The 20,792-nt window shown below is 42.8% G+C and overlaps 1 protein-coding gene across 1 annotated transcript; it reads left to right on the top strand.

Annotated features, from left to right (window-relative positions):
* On the top strand, positions 1-7,560 carry LOC139467108 (uncharacterized). The gene is made up of 2 exons (XM_071248826.1): positions 1-51; positions 7,094-7,560. Exon 2 carries the CDS (start codon positions 7,103-7,105, stop codon positions 7,544-7,546), a length of 444 nt encoding a protein of 147 aa, XP_071104927.1. The 5' UTR covers positions 1-51; positions 7,094-7,102; the 3' UTR covers positions 7,547-7,560.
* Positions 7,561-20,792: the final 13,232 nt, after the last annotated feature.

The raw sequence follows: 20,792 nt of genomic DNA, 5'->3' as shown, positions 1-20,792 counted from the left end.
GGAACAAAGACGCACTAAAACAGGAACATAGATGCATTACCAACAAAAATCGTAAGTTGTGCAGAATTTTGTTGTTAAACAATGTCTGCGTCCGATAGTGTGTATTTATGCGTACTGTCGTGATCATCATTTGCTGTTATGTCCAATGTATAATCACTTGTCATGTTAGCTGTCCATTGGGGCGAGTTAAAATTTACAGCCCAGCGTCCAACCATGAATTAAATTTCCATATTGATGCGTTTTATGAATATTATTTACATGTCTCCAGAACTGATGAGTGTGACAAGCATGGTGACAGTTTAATGGTGATAGTTTATGGAGATCTGATGATGTTTGGCGTGTGGTGGGATCGATTAATGCTTGCCAAAGTCTTGCCGTCTGCATATGTTGACAGTGAACTTTTTACTTACCTGTCCTGGTGCTATGTGTGTGTGTGCGTGCGTGCGTGCGTGCGTGCGTGTGTGTGTGTGTTGTGTGTGTCTGCGTCTGTGTGTCTGTCTCTCTGTGTGTATGTGTGTCTCTGCATATGTGTGTATGTGTATGTATCTGTGTGTGTGTATGTGTGTCTCTGTATATGTGTGTATGTGTATGTCTCTGTGTGTGTATGTGTGTCTCTGTATATGTGTGTATGTGTCTGTCTCTCTGTATATGTGTGTCTGTGTATATGTGTGTATGTGTCTGTCTCTCTGTGTGTATGTGTGTCTGTGTATATGTGTGTCTGTGTATATGTGTGTATGTGTCTGTCTCTCTGTATATGTGTGTCTGTGTATATGTGTGTATGTCTCTGTGTGTGTATGTGTATGTCTCTGTGTGTGTATGTGTGTCTCTACATATGTGTGTATGTGTATGTCTCTGTGTGTGTATGTGTGTGTATGTGTATCTCTGTATATGTGTGTATGTGTATGTCTCTCTGTGTGTATGTATGTGTCTCTGTGTGTATGTGTGTCTGTGTATATGTGTGTATGTGTGTCTGTGTATATGTGTGTATGTGTATGTCTCTCTGTGTGTATGTGTTTCTGTATATGTGTGTATGTCTCTATATATGTGTGCATGTGTGTCTGTGTATATGTGTGTATGTGTATGTCTCTCTGTGTGTATGTGTGTCTCTGTATATGTGTGTATGTGTCTGTGTGTGTATGTGTGTCTCTGTATATGTGTGTATGTGTGTCTGTGTATATGTGTGTATGTGTATGTCTCTCTGTGTGTATGTGTGTCTCTGTATATGTGTGTATGTGTGTCTCTGTATATGTGTGTATGTGTGTCTTTGTATATGTGTGTATGTGTATGTCTCTGTGTGTGTATGTGTGTCTCTGTATATGTGTGTATGTGTATGTATCTGTGTGTGTGTATGTGTGTCTCTATATATGTGTGTATGTGTATGTCTCTCTGTGTGTATGTGTGTCTCTGTATATGTGTGTATGCGTATGTCTCTCTGTGTGTATGTGTGTCTCTGTATATGTGTGTATGTGTATGTATCTGTGTGTGTGTATGTGTGTCTCTATATATGTGTGTATGTGTATGTATCTTTGTGTGTGTATGTGTGTCCCTGTATATGTGTGTATGTGTATGTCTCTCTGTGTGTATGTGTGTCTCTGTATATGTGTGTATGTGTATGTCTCTCTGTGTGTATGTGTGTCTCTGTATATGTGTGTATGCGTATGTCTCTCTGTGTGTATGTGTGTCTCTGTATATGTGTGTATGTGTGTCTCTACATATGTGTGTATGTGTGTCTCTGTATATGTGTGTGTCTGCGTCTGTGTGTCTGTCTCTCTGTGTGTATGTGTGTCTCTATATATGTGTGTATGTGTATGTCTCTCTGTGTGTATGTGTGTATGCGTATGTCTCTCTGTGTGTATGTGTGTCTCTGTATATGTGTGTATGTGTGTCTCTACATATGTGTGTATGTGTCTCTGTATATGTGTGTATGTGTATGTCTCTGTGTGTGTATGTGTGTCTCTCTGTGTGTATGTGTATGTCTCTCTGTGTGTATGTGTGTCTCTCTGTGTGTATGTGTGTGTTTGTATATGTTATGTATGTTTACTGTTTGTCAGTGTGTCCATGTGTGTGTGTGTGTCTGCGTCTGTGTGTATGTGTGTGTCTCTGTATGTGTGTGTGCATGTGTGTGTAAGTTTGTCTATGTGTGTGTCTCTGTGAGTATGTGTGTGTCTGTATACGTTATGTATACTGTTTGTCAGTGTGTGCATGTATGTGTGTCTGTATCTGTACACTGTGTGTGTGGTGTGTGTACCTGTATGTGTATATGTTAAATATACATGTATATGTATACTGTATACGCATGTAATAGCGGTGTGGCACGTGATGTGGTGTGGAAAATATACAGGAAGCAGCATAGATGATGATAGCAACACCCGACCCCGTGCAACACAGGATACTCACACACACGCACGCGCAAACCGCACGCACAAACACACACGCACACCCACACGCAAGCCGACACAAGCACCACCAACTTGACAGCCAATTCCCCTTACACAAATCCTGGCTCCGTCACACACACAGCCAACCCCGCCCCTACCCACCCTCCCGTTTGTTACACGCGCGTACACTGTACATATCTGTACCGTCGGGTCGACACAGCATACTGCAACCAAGAGCGTTTACAGATGGCCTTGAAGCCAGTACAGAACAGCTCGCTCTCACTGCCTGGTGCATTGTTATGTGTGCAATGAAAGGGTGACTCACGGCAGAAGATTATGCTGGTCTAAGATGAGCATGACTTATGACGTACAATGGTCAATGAAAACGCATATGAAGCATAAATATATGTTGCTATGGCAACCTTAAAGATTTCATCTTGGATCTTTTTATACCCACGGTGAAAACTAAATATACCACCAGGAATTGTTAAGATTTAATTATGGGCATTGAATGCGAAGGTACTTGCTTGGCTTCAGAATAAACAACACTCACATGTTCCTGTGAACACCTGACATGAGCGACGCGGGCAGTGTTGTCCGGTGTGTGTGTGTGTGTGTGTGTGTGTGTGTGTGTGTGTGTGTGTGTGTGTGTGTGTGTAGGGGGGGGGGGGGGGGGGGATCTGCTTTCAGGCTATTAGTTGGGCCTTCACTGCTGCCGCCAAATGAGAGTGCCAGTAATTATAGATTATTTGACCATGTCATACGTCAGGCTAACGGTACATTAGGGTTGTGCCAGGTGGATTAAATCAACAACCTTGACCTTGAATTACAGCTACAGTGAATGAGTGGAGAGATAAGCGTGTGCGTAAGAATGCGAGCGTGTGCGTGTGCGTGGGCGTGTGTGTATTGATGTTTTCTCATCAAATCAGCAAGTGTAAGCAAATAATTCATTGAAATATCAGTTTTAGAAAATGAATTCTAAGTGAATAATCAACAGTAAAATTAGGATACTGACTGTATAACAGTTTATCTCTGACAAGAACAATAGGAAACTAATAGTAATAGTTTGGCTCTGACAAGAATAGAAGGAAACTAATAGTAACAGTTTGGCTCTGACAAGAATAGTAGGAAACTAATATTAATAGTTTGGCTCTGACAAGAATAGTAGGAAACTAATAGTAACAGTTTGGCTCTGACAAGAATAGTAGGAAACTAATAGTAATAGTTTGGCTCTGACAAGAATAGTAGGAAACTAATAGTAATAGTTGGGCCCTGACAAAAACAGTAGGAAACTAATAGTAATAGTTGGGCTCTGAGAAAGAATAGTAGGAAACTAATAGTAACAGTTTGGCTCTGACAAGAACAGTAGGAAACTGATAGTAATAGTTGGGATCTAACAAGAACAGTAGGAAACTGATAGTAATAGTTGGGCTCTGATAAGAACAGCAGGAAACTGATAGTAACAGTTGGGCTCTGACAAGAACAGCAGGAAACTGATAGTAACAGTTGGGCTCTAACAAGAACAGTAGGAAACTGATAGTAATAGTTGGACTCTGACAAGGACAGCAGGAAACTGATAGTACCAGTTGGACTCAGACAAGAATAGTAGGAAACTGATAGTAACAGTTGGACTCTAACAAGAACAGCAGGAAACTGATAGTAACAGTTGAGCTCTGACAAGAACAACAGGAAACTAATTGTAACAGTTCGGCTCTGACAAGAACAGTAGGAAACTGATAGTAATAGTTGGGTCCTGACAAGAACAGTAAGCAACTAACTGTAACAAAATAATGCTAGCATACCCTATACGGTACTAACCCGATGTATTTAATTATATCAAGGGAGTCACGTGGGTAAGGCACTAATCTAGGATTCGAACCCACAAGCAGCTCCAGGAACTCAGCCCACTGGGCCCCTGGTGTACCCGGAGCATCATGTTGACAACATCCGGATAGTAAAACCAGCCGGTGATACATTATACCACAGGGGATTCGAAAGATAGACGCGACATAGTTGTTACAGGACGTCACGTGGCTGCTTCTCCCATATCTCTTCCAGGATACATATCGGGGTATCAGTGCCTATGTATAAGTTATGGCTGCTACACGGCGATTGTCGCAGCATGCGGGATTAGACTCGGCGGACCGAGCAGTCGAGGTTATTAATGTGGCTTCCTCTCGTTTCAAACAGTGATGTTGTGATACAGTTCTTGCTGTAATGTACGTCGTTATATCGAGGGATGTTTTGATACAGTTCTTGCTGTATTGTACGTCGTTGTATCGAGGGATGTTTTGATACAGTTACTACTGTATTGTACGTCGTTATATCGAGGGATGTTTTGATACAGTTACTACTGTATTGGACGTCGTTGTTTCGGGGGATGTTTTATACAGTTCTTGCTGTATTGTACGTCGTTGTATCGAGGGATGTTTTATACAGTTCTTGCTGTATTGTACGTCGTTATATCGAGGGATGTTTTATACAGTTCTTGCTGTATTGTACGTCGTTATATCGAGGGATGTTTTGATACAGTTCTTGCTTTATTGTACGTCGTTATATCGAGGGATGTTTTGATACAGTTACTGCTGTATTGTACGTCGTTATATAGAGGGATGTTTTGATACAGTTACTACTGTGTTGTACGGCGTTATATCGAGGGATGTTTTAATACAGTTCTAGCTGTATTGTACGTCGTTATATCGAGGGATGTTTTATACAGTTCTTGCTGTATTGTACGTCGTTATATCGAGTGATGTTATGATACAGTTTTTGCTTTATTGTACGTCGTTATATCGAGGGATGTTTTGATACAGTTACTGCTGTATTGTACGTCGTTATATAGAGGGATGTTTTGATACAGTTACTACTGTGTTGTACGGCGTTATATCGAGGGATGTTTTGATACAGTTCTAGCTGTATTGTACGTCGTTATATCGAGGGATGTTTTGATACAGTTCTTGCTGTATTGTACGTCGTTATATCGAGGGATGTTTTGACACAGTTACTACTGTATTGCATGTCGTTATATCGAGGGATGTTTTGATACAGTTCTTGCTGTATCGTACGTCGGTATATCGTTGGATGTTTTGATACAGTTCTTGCTGTATTTTGTAAGTCAGAAGCTGATCATGCAATCAACATCGTTTTTGTCTGCCCTAGACGGGGCGGTGGGTAAACCCACTGGTCATTCCTAAGGCCCGGGTTCGATTCCCCACATGGGTACAATGTGTAAAAAACATTACCCATAGTCACTGATATAATATAATTGCCAATGATACCCATGTCAAATTTATCACAACTGAACAACCACTTCTTTTATTTTCAGCCACCACAACCATGGGTGTATACTTTCGCGGTAGTTTAGCTACAGGTGAACCAGGATAAGTTGAAATGTGACCTGAAAATTAACCCCTTATGACTATGTATGAGGTCCGCCCACTGGCGCGTACCATTGTGAAAACAGGGGAAGAGGGTGGTCCGCGACAAGTAGAAAGGTGGATGAATGCCTGTCCTGTCGCGGCTGACAACGAGTTCTTTAAAAATGTAGTCGCGAATTTAAGAGCACATAATAGCTCGTGCTGATGTGATGTACCCGATAACTGTGCATAGATAACAATAGTTGAGAAGAACTGTGACAATGAAGGGAATATATTTGCTGTAAATATGGAAAACATTTTTTTACCCCAGGGAGCAATAATGAATAGTGTTATGGCATGGTGAGACGAGGTGAGGTGAAGTGGGTTTACCGTCGCGTTCAAGATAGTGCGTTCATGTGTGCGTGCTTGCTTGTTTGTACTAGTATGGTCTAATGCCGGTTTTATATTGCTAGCTCACTGAGATACCATGCCGCAGTTTAACATGAATACCATACACAGACACAGTACACTGACTCCAAGCCGAGGTGGGGTGAGGTGAAATGGGGTTTAACGTCGCGTCCAAGATTATTGCACTTATATAGCGACGTGCATGTACGTTTGTGTGTTTGTGTGGCTGCTTGTACTAGTCCGGACTGATGCCGATTTTATATTGCTAGCTCACAGAGATACCATGCCGCAGTTTAACATGAACACCCCACTCAGACACAGCATACTGACTCCAAGCCGAGGTGAGGTGAGGAGAAATGGGGTTTAACGTCGCGTCCAAGATTATTGCACTTATATAGCGACGTGCATGTACGTGCATGTGTATGTGTGGCTGCTTGTACTAGTCCGGACTGATGCCGGTTTTATATTGCTAGCTCACTGAGATACCATGCCGCAGTTTAACATGAACACCATACACAGACACGGTACACTGACTCCAAGCCGAGGTGAGGTGAGGTGAAATGGGGTTTAACGTCGCGTCCAAGATTATTGCACTTATATAGCGACGTGCATGTACGTGCATGTGTATGTGTGGCTGCTTGTACTAGTCCGGACTGATGCCGGTTTTATATTGCTAGCTCACTGAGATACCATGCCGCAGTTTAACATGAATACCCCACTCAGACACAGTTCACTGACTCCAAGTCGAGAAGTCATGTTTTATAACCTTATTGCGAGCGCCAGGCAGGGAAACAAAAAGTACCATATTTTAACATGTTTTAGTATGACTAGGCCGGATATCGAACCACCGTCATTCCGTTCTCCGGGTAGACACTCTATCCACAAGACCACAGAGGCGGTCACCTCTCAATGATATATAGTTTATTGTTCTACTAATGGTTTCTTTTTCAGATAAGCATCATGTGCGCAAAACTCCATGTTTGGAAAGGCAAAGAACATGACGGCGAGATAGCAGGTCATGGCGGGCTTCAACTCTCAGACGGGACCTACATCAGCTGGCGACGGAACATGTTTCCAGACGACAATGAAAGCCAGCCAATAAATCCGACGACGTTGGAGGACGACTGCAACTTTGAAGGACGAGCAGCAGACAAAACCTTCCCGGTGCACACGTCCGAGATTGACGAGTACATTATCCGGAGGTGGTGGCGGGAGTGGCGGACGGGACGAGAGTGGAAGAAGCAAGGGCAGATAACTCCATGTTTCACTGTCCTTGAGGCCATCATGGCCGGTCGGGGATGGAGCAGAAGTGAGAAGGGGGTCAGAATGGACCCGGGGGAGCTCGTGGATCAGGTTGCGAGGTTAGGGGTCATCACCAGGAACGAAGGATGCGTCATACAGTGATGTTCTATTCCGGACATGCGTTCTTTAAGCTGCCACCGTTTGTTTGGATACGTTTTCGCGAACACATGGTTTCGTCACTGATTTTCAGTGATCCATGCATATAATATTCACCGTTATTTTGCCTTTCATTCCCAATGGAATCTGATTCGTCGGATAATCGAGACTGGTTGTTCTCTGGCATTGACCTTTTATATTTAGGCACAGGACCGGCCCCATGAAGATCCGGGGTAGAATATAGGTCTTTAGCAACCCATGCTTGCCGTGAAGATCCGGGGTAGAATAGGTCTTCAGCAACCCATGCTTGCCGTGAGGATCCGGGGTAGAATAGGTCTTCAGCAACCCATGCTTGCCGTGAAGATCCGGGGTAGAATAGGTCTTCAGCAACCCATGCTTGCCGTGAAGATCCGGGGTAGAATAGGTCTTCAGCAACCCATGCCTGCCGTGAAGATCCGTTTAGAATAGGTCTTCGGCAACCCATGCTTGCCGTGAAGATCCGGGGTAGAATAGGTCTTCAGCAACCCATGCTTGCCGTGAAGATCCGGGGTAGAATAGGTCTTCAGCAACCCATGCCTGCCGTGAAGATCCGTTTAGAATAGGTCTTCGGCAACCCATGCTTGCCGTGAAGATCCGTTTAGAATAGGTCTTTAGCAACCTATGCTTGCCGCAGGAGTCGATTATGCTTGTCGTAAGAGGCGACTTATGGGATCGAGTGGTCAGACGAGCTAACGAGCTGCATGTCAACGTATCCCAATGGCGTAGATCGACGGTCATGATATCAACCACTGGATTGTCTTGATTATTTACAGACCGCCGACACATAGCTGTAATATTGCTGAATGCGGCGGTAACAACAAACAAAAAACAAAACTTAATACACAGAATTGCATCACCAAACCACTATGTTTGTTTGCTGAATGTTGGAACGCATGGGCTCAGACAACATTCATGCATTCATATGGAGAGTGATTGGGCTTACTTTGAGGCATCTCAGCGAATTCAGAGAACCTTTGGTCATTAAAGCTGGATTAATGTATAACATTAGCAGGGTTTAAATCAGCTGCCATGTTGGTTATACCATAGAAGGAAGGCATACATATCCAAAATTGCGATATAGTTCCAAGAGGAATAATCCAATTAAAAAAAGAAGAGTTCTCAAAAGTCTGAAACGATCACGGGAGCACCTGGACATTGGACGGACTAAACATAGACTCGTTAGTCCAGTCAAAATAAAACTCCATAATTCCAGCCTAGTCCGGCAAAGGTGGAAATAATACACTTAAAGTCAGTTACCTCCCTTGCCTCGGGAAGATGACATCACCTTGAACTGACATCTTCTTTATCCTGTGCTAAAGGCCACATGGGCACCTGGACACTGGACAGTGGACCACAAATGGACGCTTGGTCAAAACCAAAGCGGAAGAATAAAGGCCGGCACTTTTATAAACGCCGGTTCACTAATGTACGCCAGGTGAATTCCGCACTGCCTGTCCAAACCAGTTTAGTCGTATGACAGAAATATGTATAAGTCAACATGGCAAAAAACTACGGACTGGTACTCGTATGTTCTAGGAGCGGTGATGAAACAGGCACGGTTTTCAATAAACGCCCATTATTATAATGACCAAATAAATAAACCCGTCTTTTAGAGAAGATACGGTATGTTAAATGTTGCTGTGGTATGTGTTTACTTGTGAGGTACCGAAGGGAAAGACACACCTATCCTATTACGGGGGATATACCGTAAATCTTGAAATCAACGCGAGCGTAAATTAAAGGTGAAAAATGCGAGTGGTCTTTGCTTACATTAACTGAACTTCGCATTTATGTCTCCAAAATGACTATCAACAATAACTTGAACATAAACACAAACAACTATATATTCTACATCACGGTTTATTGAGCAGCAGTTGTAACAAGTATATAACAACGTCATTCAAAGAATAGAAATTACGCAATGGGCATCCCGTGAGTTATCACTGCTGGGGTCAATGTGAATCCTCAACACTATGTGTGCTAAAATAGACCTGAAAACACACCTGAACTCGAGAATGATTGTCTTCCCATCTAAACTCGCATCATCAACGCATCAAGTACAATATTTGTATAAATATATTTTATATATTATATTTTATATTTTATATGTTATAGTTATACCTTATAAGAGGGCATATACACCCCTAGTGTGGTATGTGTATGTATATGCCTAGTTTGCATGGTGTAGACCCATATATGTTGTGCATTTTGTATACAGAGAGGGACACATTCATTTCTACCCTCAACTATGCAGGACATGACGGTGTGCATGTTGTTTTACACCGCAGTGAGTATCATTCCAGCCATAGCAGCCTGGGCCTGACCAAACAACGCCTGAAAACATGATCATCGATCCACGCCAACGGCTACGATGACATCAGTCAGAGCCTGTCCAACCGATGTCTTGCACGAACACCAAGTATATGTTAGGGGCCTGATCTAGACCCTGAAGATCCGGGGTAGAATAGGTCTTCAGTAACCCATACTTGCCGTAAAAGGCGACTAACGGGATCGGGTGGTCAGGCTCGCTGACTAGGCTGATGCATGCCATCGATCCCAATTGGGTGGACCGATGCTCATGATGTCAATCGCTGGATTGTCTGGTCCAGACTCAATTATTTACAGACCGCCGTCATATAGCTGGAATGTTGCTGAGTGCGGCGTTAAACAAAATAATAATAATAATAATAATATTCTGATCTAGACTCCCCACAGGCCACACTGGATAAAGGATTTTGTGTAACCAAACAAGAGTGAATAAAGTGATTGTAAATTTCTTCTTCGGTGTTTTTGCTCTAGCCATACGTTTTCTGTCTGCATATTTCAGATAGCTACGCCATAAATCGCGAAGAACAATGAAGAACAAAGCGTGGTTTATTTAAGAAATAAACGATGAGTGGGAGATGTTTATTGCACAACAAACGCTCCTGGGAGGTTACACCACGAGGGGTGCAGCTTTGTTCTTCATTGTTCTTTGCGATTTATCGCGTATCTATCTTAAAGTTCCCAGTAAAACATTATTATATCATGACGTCATTTCTGGAATTTCGAACATGCGCTCGCGACTTGATGGCGTTGTTAATTGGACGACGATGTTTTTGGAAGGGTAGTGGTTAGTTGGTTTGTTGTTTAACGCCGCACTCAGCAATGTTCCAGCTATATGACGGCGGTCTGTAAATAATCGAGTATGGACCAGACAGTCCAGTGATTGATATCATCAGTATCGATCCACGCATTTGGGATCGATGACATGCATCAACCAAGTCAGCGAGCCTGACCACCCGATTCCGTTAGTCGCCTTTTACGACAATCATAGTCACCTTTTACGGCAAGCATGGGTTGCTGAAGACCTATTCTACCCCGGAATGAGAGGGTAGTGAGTTGTTCCTCATAGATGAAGCGTGGCAGTGTAGATGAACGCAATGGCCGAACTATCGCGTCCAAAGTCGGAGAGATGTAACAAACAGTATTGGGAGAAAAGGGACAGACGTGAAAATTATGTTTGTTTGTTTGTTTGTTGTTTCACGCCGCATTCAGCAATATTCAAGCTATATGACGGCGGTCTGTAAAATAATCGAGTCTGTTCCAGACAATCCAGTGATTGACATCAAGAGCATCGATCCACGCAATTGGGATCGATGACATGCTTCAACCAGGTCAGCGAGCCTGACCACCCGATCACGTTAGTCGCCTTTTACGACAAGCATAGTCGCCATTAACGGCAAATATGGGTTGCTGAAGACCTATTCTACCCCGGATCTTCACGGGTCGTGAGAATTATGAGAATATGCGGGAAAGATCAAATTTAACAACCTGTTCATAAAATAAAACCTAAAGAGGGACGCATAAACCCCAATGTACCCCGGGTGATCCTGTTTCAATGAATATATCTTACCGACATGTTTTAATGTGACACTAAAAAAGAATTAACACAATTTCAAAATTGATAGAAAACAGCTGTTCGATTCAGCCATCAAGCCATCAAGTCGCGAGCGCATGTTGTGCTATGTCACATGACTTCCCCTGACTCGGAAAAAGCGAGCGGATTTTTGCCTTGAAGCGGGGCATGAGCTATTTATTCTGCCTCTCAGAATCCACGTGCAGCCTGTATTGCTCTTGGCGGGATATAAGAGATTTATTACCCCGCTGAGAAATGTTTTCCCCTCCAAGGCGGGTTACACAGTATTTTATCAAGATCACGTGGACCAATCAGATCTCATCATTCTGACATGGAGGTATGATAAATATCTGTATAATGCCCCAAAGTGAGATTGACCAATCAGAGATCAGAACTACTGACCCCACATACCGTCAGTCAAAATCCAAGATGATTGTTACTGACCCAATAAGAGACCGTATACCGTCAGTGACAGCCATCTTGGATTTTCCAACACCCACTTCACATATTTCATATGAAAATTCCGATACAGAAATTCGTTATTCGACACTGTTTTGTATTTTTATGTCATTAATTGTGATGGCAACTAAAGCCACCATAATTAATAATATTTGTCTTTGACCTGGCATGTCTGGGTAGTTGTTATGTTTACGTATAACAAACAAAATAGTATTGATAGACAAACATTGAGAATCAAACCCGAGTCTACGCCGCAAACGATTCAACCGCTAGGCCATCGCGCCGCCCCACTAATGAAGAAATCGAACACGTCACTGACCAATAGTATGCTGCCACTGCATTCGTGATCAACTCGTGTTATTCCGGGACAAGCCGAATAGCGGAATTGCAGGTTACGGAAAGGGGCGAGTGGTGACGAATGGCTGCCACTGCAGTGCTAGCTTAGCCCCAAGACTGGCCACAGATCACAGACAAATACACTCTGTGTCTCTGAATCACGGACCAAACAGTCGAGAATCTCCACCTCAAAGGCATCACCTTTTACGTAAACCAAAACAGCCTCAGCCTCCAGAGACAGCTAAATAAAGTTGCCATATCAATAGGCTGTGTTACAGAGGGGTCGTATATAGCATGGCGTCAGGGCCCCAAAGCATGGAGTCAGGGCCCTAAGGTAGAATCTGACCCAGTTCACAGCTCAGCCTGTACATCAATCAGTGTATAAAGTGCCAGAAATCTGCATCTGGATCAGAGGCTCTTTGAACAATGATATTTATACTGTCCCGTATGAAAGACCACAAGCCAACATGATTAAACTGACGTAAAGTGCGCTTGTTCCACGTGCGGATACGGGGGAATATATGGGTCCCCAAGTATCCTATATTTGTCACAAGAGCCTTCTGATGGTCGGCCTAGTTTATTGCGTAAATAATAAATGTTATACAGTAAACTACGGTTATAACGAACACGCTTGTAACGAACTGTCTGATATAACGAACTTACTCTTTTAGTCCCGACAACTTGCTGTAGTTATGCTGTATATGTGCTTATAACGAACTGCGGTTATAACGAACTAAAAGTAGTAGTCCCTTTGAGTTCGTTATAACCGTAGTTTACTGTAGTCCATTTAGATGGCGCTTTTCCAGGCTGGACGTCATGCTCAAAGTGCAGACATTTATTATACATAGTACCCCGGATCAGTGTCCACTCGATTTTCATTCTCAGCTCCCTGGGGAGTGTACAACCCAAACTGCCCGTGAGGGAGAAGATAAACAGCACATTACTATCTCATCCTACCGGGTACCCATCACTGCGGGATGATCGGAGGCATATTTCGAATAAAGTCACATTCCCAAAGAGACACAACATGTATGTGTTACATGTGCTAGAAACTCTCAGGTGTTTGTTTGTTTGTTTGTTTGTTTAACGCAGCATTCAGCAATATTCTATCTATATAACGGCGGTCTGTAAATAATCGTGTCTGGGGCAGACAACCCAGTGATTGACATCATGAGCATCGATCTACACAATTGGGTTACGATTACATGCAATAACCAAGTCAGTCGCCTTTTACGACGAACACAGGTTGCTGAAGAAAATTTCTAACGCGGATCTTCACGGGGAAGCATCCTTGTCGTACGAGGCAACTAAATGGAATGGGGGATCAGACCCTGTAACCCTGATATTCACGGGTCAGAAACTCTCAGGAGTCAAGCTGCAGAACACGTCACCCATCGAAGGACCAACGTCGCTAAACTTCCGCTGTTTTACCTGCGCGCTGTGACCTGTGAAGATCCGGGGTAGAATAGGTCTTCAGGAAGCCATGCTTGCCGTAAAAGGCGACTGTGCTTGTCGTAAAAGGCGACTAACGGGATCGGGTGGTCAGGCTCGCTGACTTGGTTGGTGCATGGCATCGTATCCCAATTGCGTGGATCGATGCTCATGAGGTGAATCACTGGATTGTCTGGTCCAGACTCGATTATTTACAAACCGCCGTCATATAGTTGGAATATGGCTTAGTGCGGCGTGAAACAACAAACAAACAAACCGCGTGCTTTGCACAGGGCCACTGTGCCTTTTGATAGAGTGGGATTTTAAAAAATATATATTATCAACAAAAGTTCCCGTGACACCAATATTTTAGTATATTTTTCAAACAAGTAAAGTATAGTTTTCAATATTGTAGTACATGTATGGAATCAAGTCACAAAAACGCAACTGCTGCAGAAAAGCATGCATTCCATGCAAAAGTTGACTTTCATGCAAGCCCCATGCATTTCACTACCCAAGAATAAAAACATGTGCGTTAACGGGATTCCATATGCATTGTTTAGCATCGTGCTGACAACAACCACTCAGAAAAACAACGAAATTACGCAACGTTACGAAATGAGTTTCCATGGCAACAACTTGGACGTAGACCGAACATGCCATATTGGCGGGGGATATTAGTATTTCAGATCTGTTTACAGCTGAAACATTGCTAACTCTAGGTCCCAACAACAAAAACCGACCCCCCGGCCCCCCCGGCCCCCCACCCCACCCACACCCCACCCACACACACACACACCCACCACCCACACCCACCCCCTCTTCTACCCTTCAGTAACTTATATGGAAACACCCAATTGAACTGTGTCGCATAAATGATTAGGCCGTGTTTACAACTGAGGTACTCTCAGTAAGCAGAAAGATGGGTTTGAGAAACTGAAAAAGACACACAAGCCTGCGGGAACATATTTGGCACAGACATCAAAACGACAAAATTAGAAAACAACAAACTTAATGTTACACAAACCCTGTGTATATATTCTTGTATGATATTAATAATATGGAGTGAAGCCTTTTTCAGAAAAAGTTGTTTTGACCAACGACGCACATTTGCTTCAAAATGAAGCTTTGAAAAAGACAAAACCTATCCTTTGAAGACTATAACAACTCCTTTTCATGTTAATAACCATCTTCCCGGGGCAAAGTGTCCACTAGTTTATATCAAAGACAGCTTCCACAATGCTTTGATATAGGCGAGTGACGCACGCGCGCGGTGATGGTTAATATAGCTATTAAATAGAATCATTATTGGCAGGCGGTTTTAAGCGTGTTAGTGCATATATGTAACAAGAAGTTTGTCTTTTCTCTGCCTTTAGCCAATATTAACGCCAGCGGACATACATGAAAATAAAACACACATTGGCAAAGTTGGTTGCTTTGTTGTTTAACTCGGCAATATTCCAGCTATATGACGGCTGTCAAACAAACAAACAAACAAACAATTTGGATGGATATTTCCACCTCTAAAAGAAAAATGTATTAATGTGCTCTTTGTGTTGAGGGCGGTACCATTTTCCTGTAAAATGAAAATGTATGGCTCTCAGTTGAAATGTGTAGTCAAAATATGAGATTTTACGTGTGCCTCGGGAGATTTTATATTCCGACCTCTCAATCTCATTAAAATCAGATCTCAGTTCTCGCTGCCGCTAAACAAAGACCTGAGGACATCCCATTGCAGGTCACGTAAGACCGACTTTGCGCGAATTTTGACCGACCAATGGAATGACCAATCAGAAGGCAGCTTTCTCGTGCTTTACGGCACTAATTTCAAATTGGCGACTACGCTTCGAAACATATTTTGTAATTCTCGATTACAAATTTGAAACCTAAACAAAAGAACATTCTGGAATGACTAATAGATAGTCTAGATTGTATGGATTCAGTCGTTAAACCCGTAACTATCGTTCGGAGTTACAGTTTTCGAGGTTGCATGATTAGAAATCACATTCCGACTGTCACTTTCATAATCTGGTAAGCGATGCTCTGAAACGTTCATAGCGCCAACAGTGGCTATTACGAGTTATATCCCTTCTATGTTCCTCCGACTGACCAAACAGATTTCCCACTAGCATTTGCTTCAAATAAAATGGCATCACCCATTGAAGACGATCTGATCGATAATAAAGATCTGTATTGTAATAAAATGTATTTTTACTTCGCGAAGTGCATGAAATCACGTGAGCACCTTGATTCAAAAGTGAAAAGATTTGGAAAATATCTTTTGACGATAAGTTGTCTGCACACATTCTTTGCAAATCATCCAATCAACCGGATGTCGATTTCGTTACGCGATTTTGATTGGACTATGCACAGACTCGTTAGTTAGTTCGGCAAGGGTGGAAACTGGATTTTAATAGTCAGCCAACTCCCTTGCCTCGGGAAGATGGATATTCCCATGCAGTTGCGCAAACAGATTAGCATAATATTGGTTATTAATAATGGTCTGATCTTTCGGGAGATAGTCCCCATGAATGATTTCCGTTGCCAGCTGATAGAACAGACATTTTTCGGAGGAGGATCGTTAGATGTTTCTATTGCTTTGACTGTTGTTTAGTCTCTGGCTGATAGTGGTGAACTCTGGTTACAAATCGCTCATCAAAATCAGTTGGATCTGCTTCAAGACGACGTAAATTCTCACAAGAGAGGAAGAATCAGACGCCTTGGAAGCCAGCGTACTTAAATATTCTAGAGTCTCTCAGGAAGGGAGATGCCTACTGTGACGTGTGGTCGTCCATCATCCATAATCACATCATGCATTTTCCGTAGTGGTGACAAGTAATGGTCTACCTAATGTTGGTGTGAGTGAGTTGGGTTTAACGCCGCTTTTAACATTAATCCAGTTATATCACGGCGTGTCAGCTTAATGTGGGAGGAAAGCCCGAAGTGATGCATGTCTCAGACGTTTACCACCTCGGTGCAACCCACGAGCATGGTCTACCTAATGTTGGTGTGAGTGAGTTGGGTTTAACGCCGCTTTTAACATTATTCCAGTTATATCACGGCGTGTCAGCTTAATGTGGGAGGAAAGCCCGAAGTGATGCATGTCTCAGACGTTTACCACCTCGGTGCAACCCACGAGCACGGGTATGGTGCTGACAAACCTAGAAACATAATTGTGGCGAACCGGGATTCGAACCCACAATCATAGGTTTCTGGCATGCCCAAGGGACGCAACTCTGCACAGCAAATTGCGGCGCCTTAGACGACTGGGCTTTATCTTCTCTTGATCTCCCCTGCCCACATCTTAACAGTGGCAAGACCCGTGAACATCCGGGTTAGAATTGGTCTTCAGTGACCCATGCTTGTCGTAAGAGGCGACTAACGGGATCGGGTGGTCAGGCTCGCTGACTTGGTTGCACGTCATCGTATCCCAACTGCGTATATCGATGCTCATGATGTCATCACTTGATACTCTGGTCCAGAATCAATTATTTACAGACTGCTGTCATATGGCTGGAATATTGCTGAGTGCGGCGTAAAACAACAAACAACCAAAACAGTTGCTATGGAAGGAGCATCATCACCTGAAATTAACACCATGTCCGCGTGGATGGCTGCAGGGGTTAATCCTTTCTGTTGGAAGTACTTAATGAAAGCGTTTTTGCCAATATCGTTCATTTTCATCAACAGAGAATACCTCGTCACTTTGATGCCTGCAGAAATATGCTGCCTGGTTGTGTATTTGCTTCAAATAAAAGGCGATTATGCTTGTCGTAAGAGGCGACTGACGGGATCGGGTGGTCAGGCTAGATGACTTGGTTGATGCATGTCATTGATCCCCATTCCGTGGATCGATGCTCATGATATTAATCACTGGATTGTCTGGTCCAGACTCCACTTTTTTTACAGACAGCCGTCATATAGCTGGAATATTGCTAAGTGTGGCGTTAAACAACAAAAAAACAAAAACAAACAAACACATTTTTCCTTAGGATCAGAATATTTCTACCAATCGTCGTACCACAAGATTGGTCAATTAATATGTATCTGTTTCTTTAATTTTTTAAAGTATACTTTTACTACAGACATATGGTCACACAGAACTCACTAACAAACATGAGCTTGCGATAAATACACTTTATAACAATAAAAATGTATATAAAAATATACACTTTAAAACAGCATTTGCACGTGCAGTTTAGACAGGACATACTCTGTTATAACTTGATATGGGGAGCGTGTGTCATCGTACAGTGATGACGTGGTTCGGTCGGGTAGCCTCGCGGTCAAAGAGTGGTCACGCCGAAGACCCGGGTTCGATTCCCGACATGGGTACAATGTCTGAAGCCCATTTCTGGTGTCCCCCGCCGTGATATTGCTGGAATATTGCACAAAAAGCGGCGTAAAACCATACTCACTCACTCCAAGCGTGGGGACAGCTTGAAAAGGGTGGGTTGCATTCTGTGATTTGGCAAGCAGCAATCGTGTAATTGTGCTGAAATAATATCATTGAGTTAGGCCAAGTGTTGGGGGTAGCCCACTGGTTAAACCTTTCGCTCGTCACGGCGAAGACCGGGGTTCGATTCCCCACATGGGTACAATGTGTGAAGCTAATTTCAGGTGTCCCTCGTCGTGATATTGCTTGAATATTGCTAAAAGCGACGTAAAACCATACTCACTCACTGTTATGCTTAAAAGAAGTGGGGCGGTCGGGTAGCCTAGTGGTTAAAGCGTTCGCTCGTCACGCCGAAGACCCGGGTTCGATTCCCGACATGGGTACAATGTGTGAAGCCCATTTCTGGTGTCCCCCGCCGTGATATGCTGGAATATTGCTAAAAGTGGCGTAAACTCATACTCACTCACTCACTCTCTGGTATGCTTAAAAGAAGTTTGGTACAACCCTATACACACGCTCTGAGTCCGCGTTTATGGGTTGTCGTGATATACAGCTCACTCACTCACCCAGTGGTAGCATTTATACCTTTGCATTCATAATTCATCAAGAATTCCCCTTACATCTGAAGAAGAAAATAATTTGAAGTTGAACCCATCTTACTCGTTTTTCCTTCTTCCTGGAAAAATCGCAGCGTCCATGTTTCATATTTTACGAGCGCTTCACGTCCAAACTGTGAATTCAACAAACAGTAAAGTATTCTGCCTGAAAGAATGAATTTAAATGAATTTCATGTACAGTGAGTGAGGGGGTATGGTTTTACGCCGATTTTAGCAATATTCCAGCAAATAGACTTTACAAATTGTACACATGTAGGGAATCGAACCCGGGCCTTAGGCGTGACGAGCGAACGCTTTAACCACTAGGCTACCTCACCGCCCCTCGAGTACAGTCTAGGTCAGGCGGCAACAGATGGAGGGACAGGATGCATGACATGTTTACACATATAATATAATATAAAAAATTATAATTGCACCCAGGTGTCACGGGTAGACAATTATCTCAGTGAAATAAATGTTCTCGTTTTAATATAATGACATTTGAACAAAAGAAAATGGAACACATCAGTTATGTCGTGTCAAAGTATTCGTTATATCTATATTCAGTGTAGTCACATCCTCGCCCCACCAACACCCACATTGCCCATGCATATTCTGTAACAGGCTGCGTGAACTCACAACAGCGAGAGAATATTCTGTTTAAAGCGGCGTTAAACTCACTCACTCACTCACCCACTTCAGCGATATATATATATATGTCTAGCAATCACCGTGACGTAGGTCCTCGGCAACCCACGCTTGTCCAAGGAGGCAACTATGCTTGTCCTATGAAGCGACTATGCTTGTCCTAGGAGGCGACTATGCTTGCCCTTGGAGGCGACTAACGGGATCGGGTTGTCAGACTCGCTGACTTGGTTGATGCATGTCATCGTATCCCAATTGCGTAGATCAATGCTCATGATGTCAATCACTTGATTGTCTGGTCCAGACTCGAATATTTGTGGCGTTAAACAACAAACAAACAAACAAAGCACCGTTGCTCCAAGTGCGTGGAGTCCATGCATGACGCCTGCATTCGATCAGTAAATAAATACTGCAGTAAACAAATACTCAAGTTAAAAAATGCATTGGTTTTTAAACTTGTTACAAAATCTTTAGAGCTAATTTCATTAATACTATTTTTGGAATAAGCCAGGAGTTTACAAACTTACGGTGCTATTGAAAAGCACATGTAAAGTAGCTGTAAATCTGTCTTAAGATATTTAATATTCCACCATTAATGCACCACAATCACATATATAGTTCGGCCTCGAGCTATACTCTGCCATTATGCCAATTCGTATCCCAATTGCGTGGATCGATGCTCATGATGTCAATCACTGGATTGTCTGGTCAAGACTTAATTATTTACAGACCGATGAAATATAGCTCGAATATGGCTGAGTGCGGCGTTAAACAACAAACAAACATTTAAAAAATATAATGTTATATTAAGTCTTTCCCCCAAATAATACCTCCTATCTGTCGATCTGTAATTACGCTTGTTGTTTAGTTTATTTTTAAATTTAACCTGCGAATTTGGATGCAGGCAACTCAAAAGTGTATTGGTTGAAGGTGATTTGCGAATGTTATGTAAATGAATGTTAGGCTGACCACCCGTGCAGAAGTATTTTCCGCATGGAGATTTCCGGCGGATATGGTATTTCATATAAGTACATTGAGAATAATTGATCTGTGCCCTCGGTTAGGTCAAGCTCTAGATCCAGAGAATAACAATACAAAAAAAACAAGATTGGTTATATCGCTGCAATAAAATGCCTTTAACTTGTTAAAATGATTTCAGGAAAAACTTTCTAGCACCAGTTTCAACCAACAACGTTCATTGTTGTCAATGTTTATTTTGCGTTGTCGTTATCATCTTCATAATTTAGTGATATATACAGTATCGGTTTCCCTTTATTGTGTTTCTGGCGACATAATGTCATCCTGGGAGTAATTAGAGCTGTTGTTGTTTTAATCAATCAACAAGCAATCTACCTTGCTCGCTTGTTCAATGTTCGCCTGCCACGTGCACCTGTTCCATAAATAGACTTAGCCCGGCGCGATGATTCCTCATGAATATTCATCATCACAAAC

Source organism: Haliotis cracherodii, unplaced genomic scaffold (assembly GCF_022045235.1).
Source record: "Haliotis cracherodii isolate W230 unplaced genomic scaffold, xgHalCrac1.p SCAF_19, whole genome shotgun sequence".
NCBI classification, from domain to species: domain Eukaryota; kingdom Metazoa; phylum Mollusca; class Gastropoda; order Lepetellida; family Haliotidae; genus Haliotis; species Haliotis cracherodii.
This window is presented reverse-complemented; position numbering and strand designations above follow the sequence as displayed.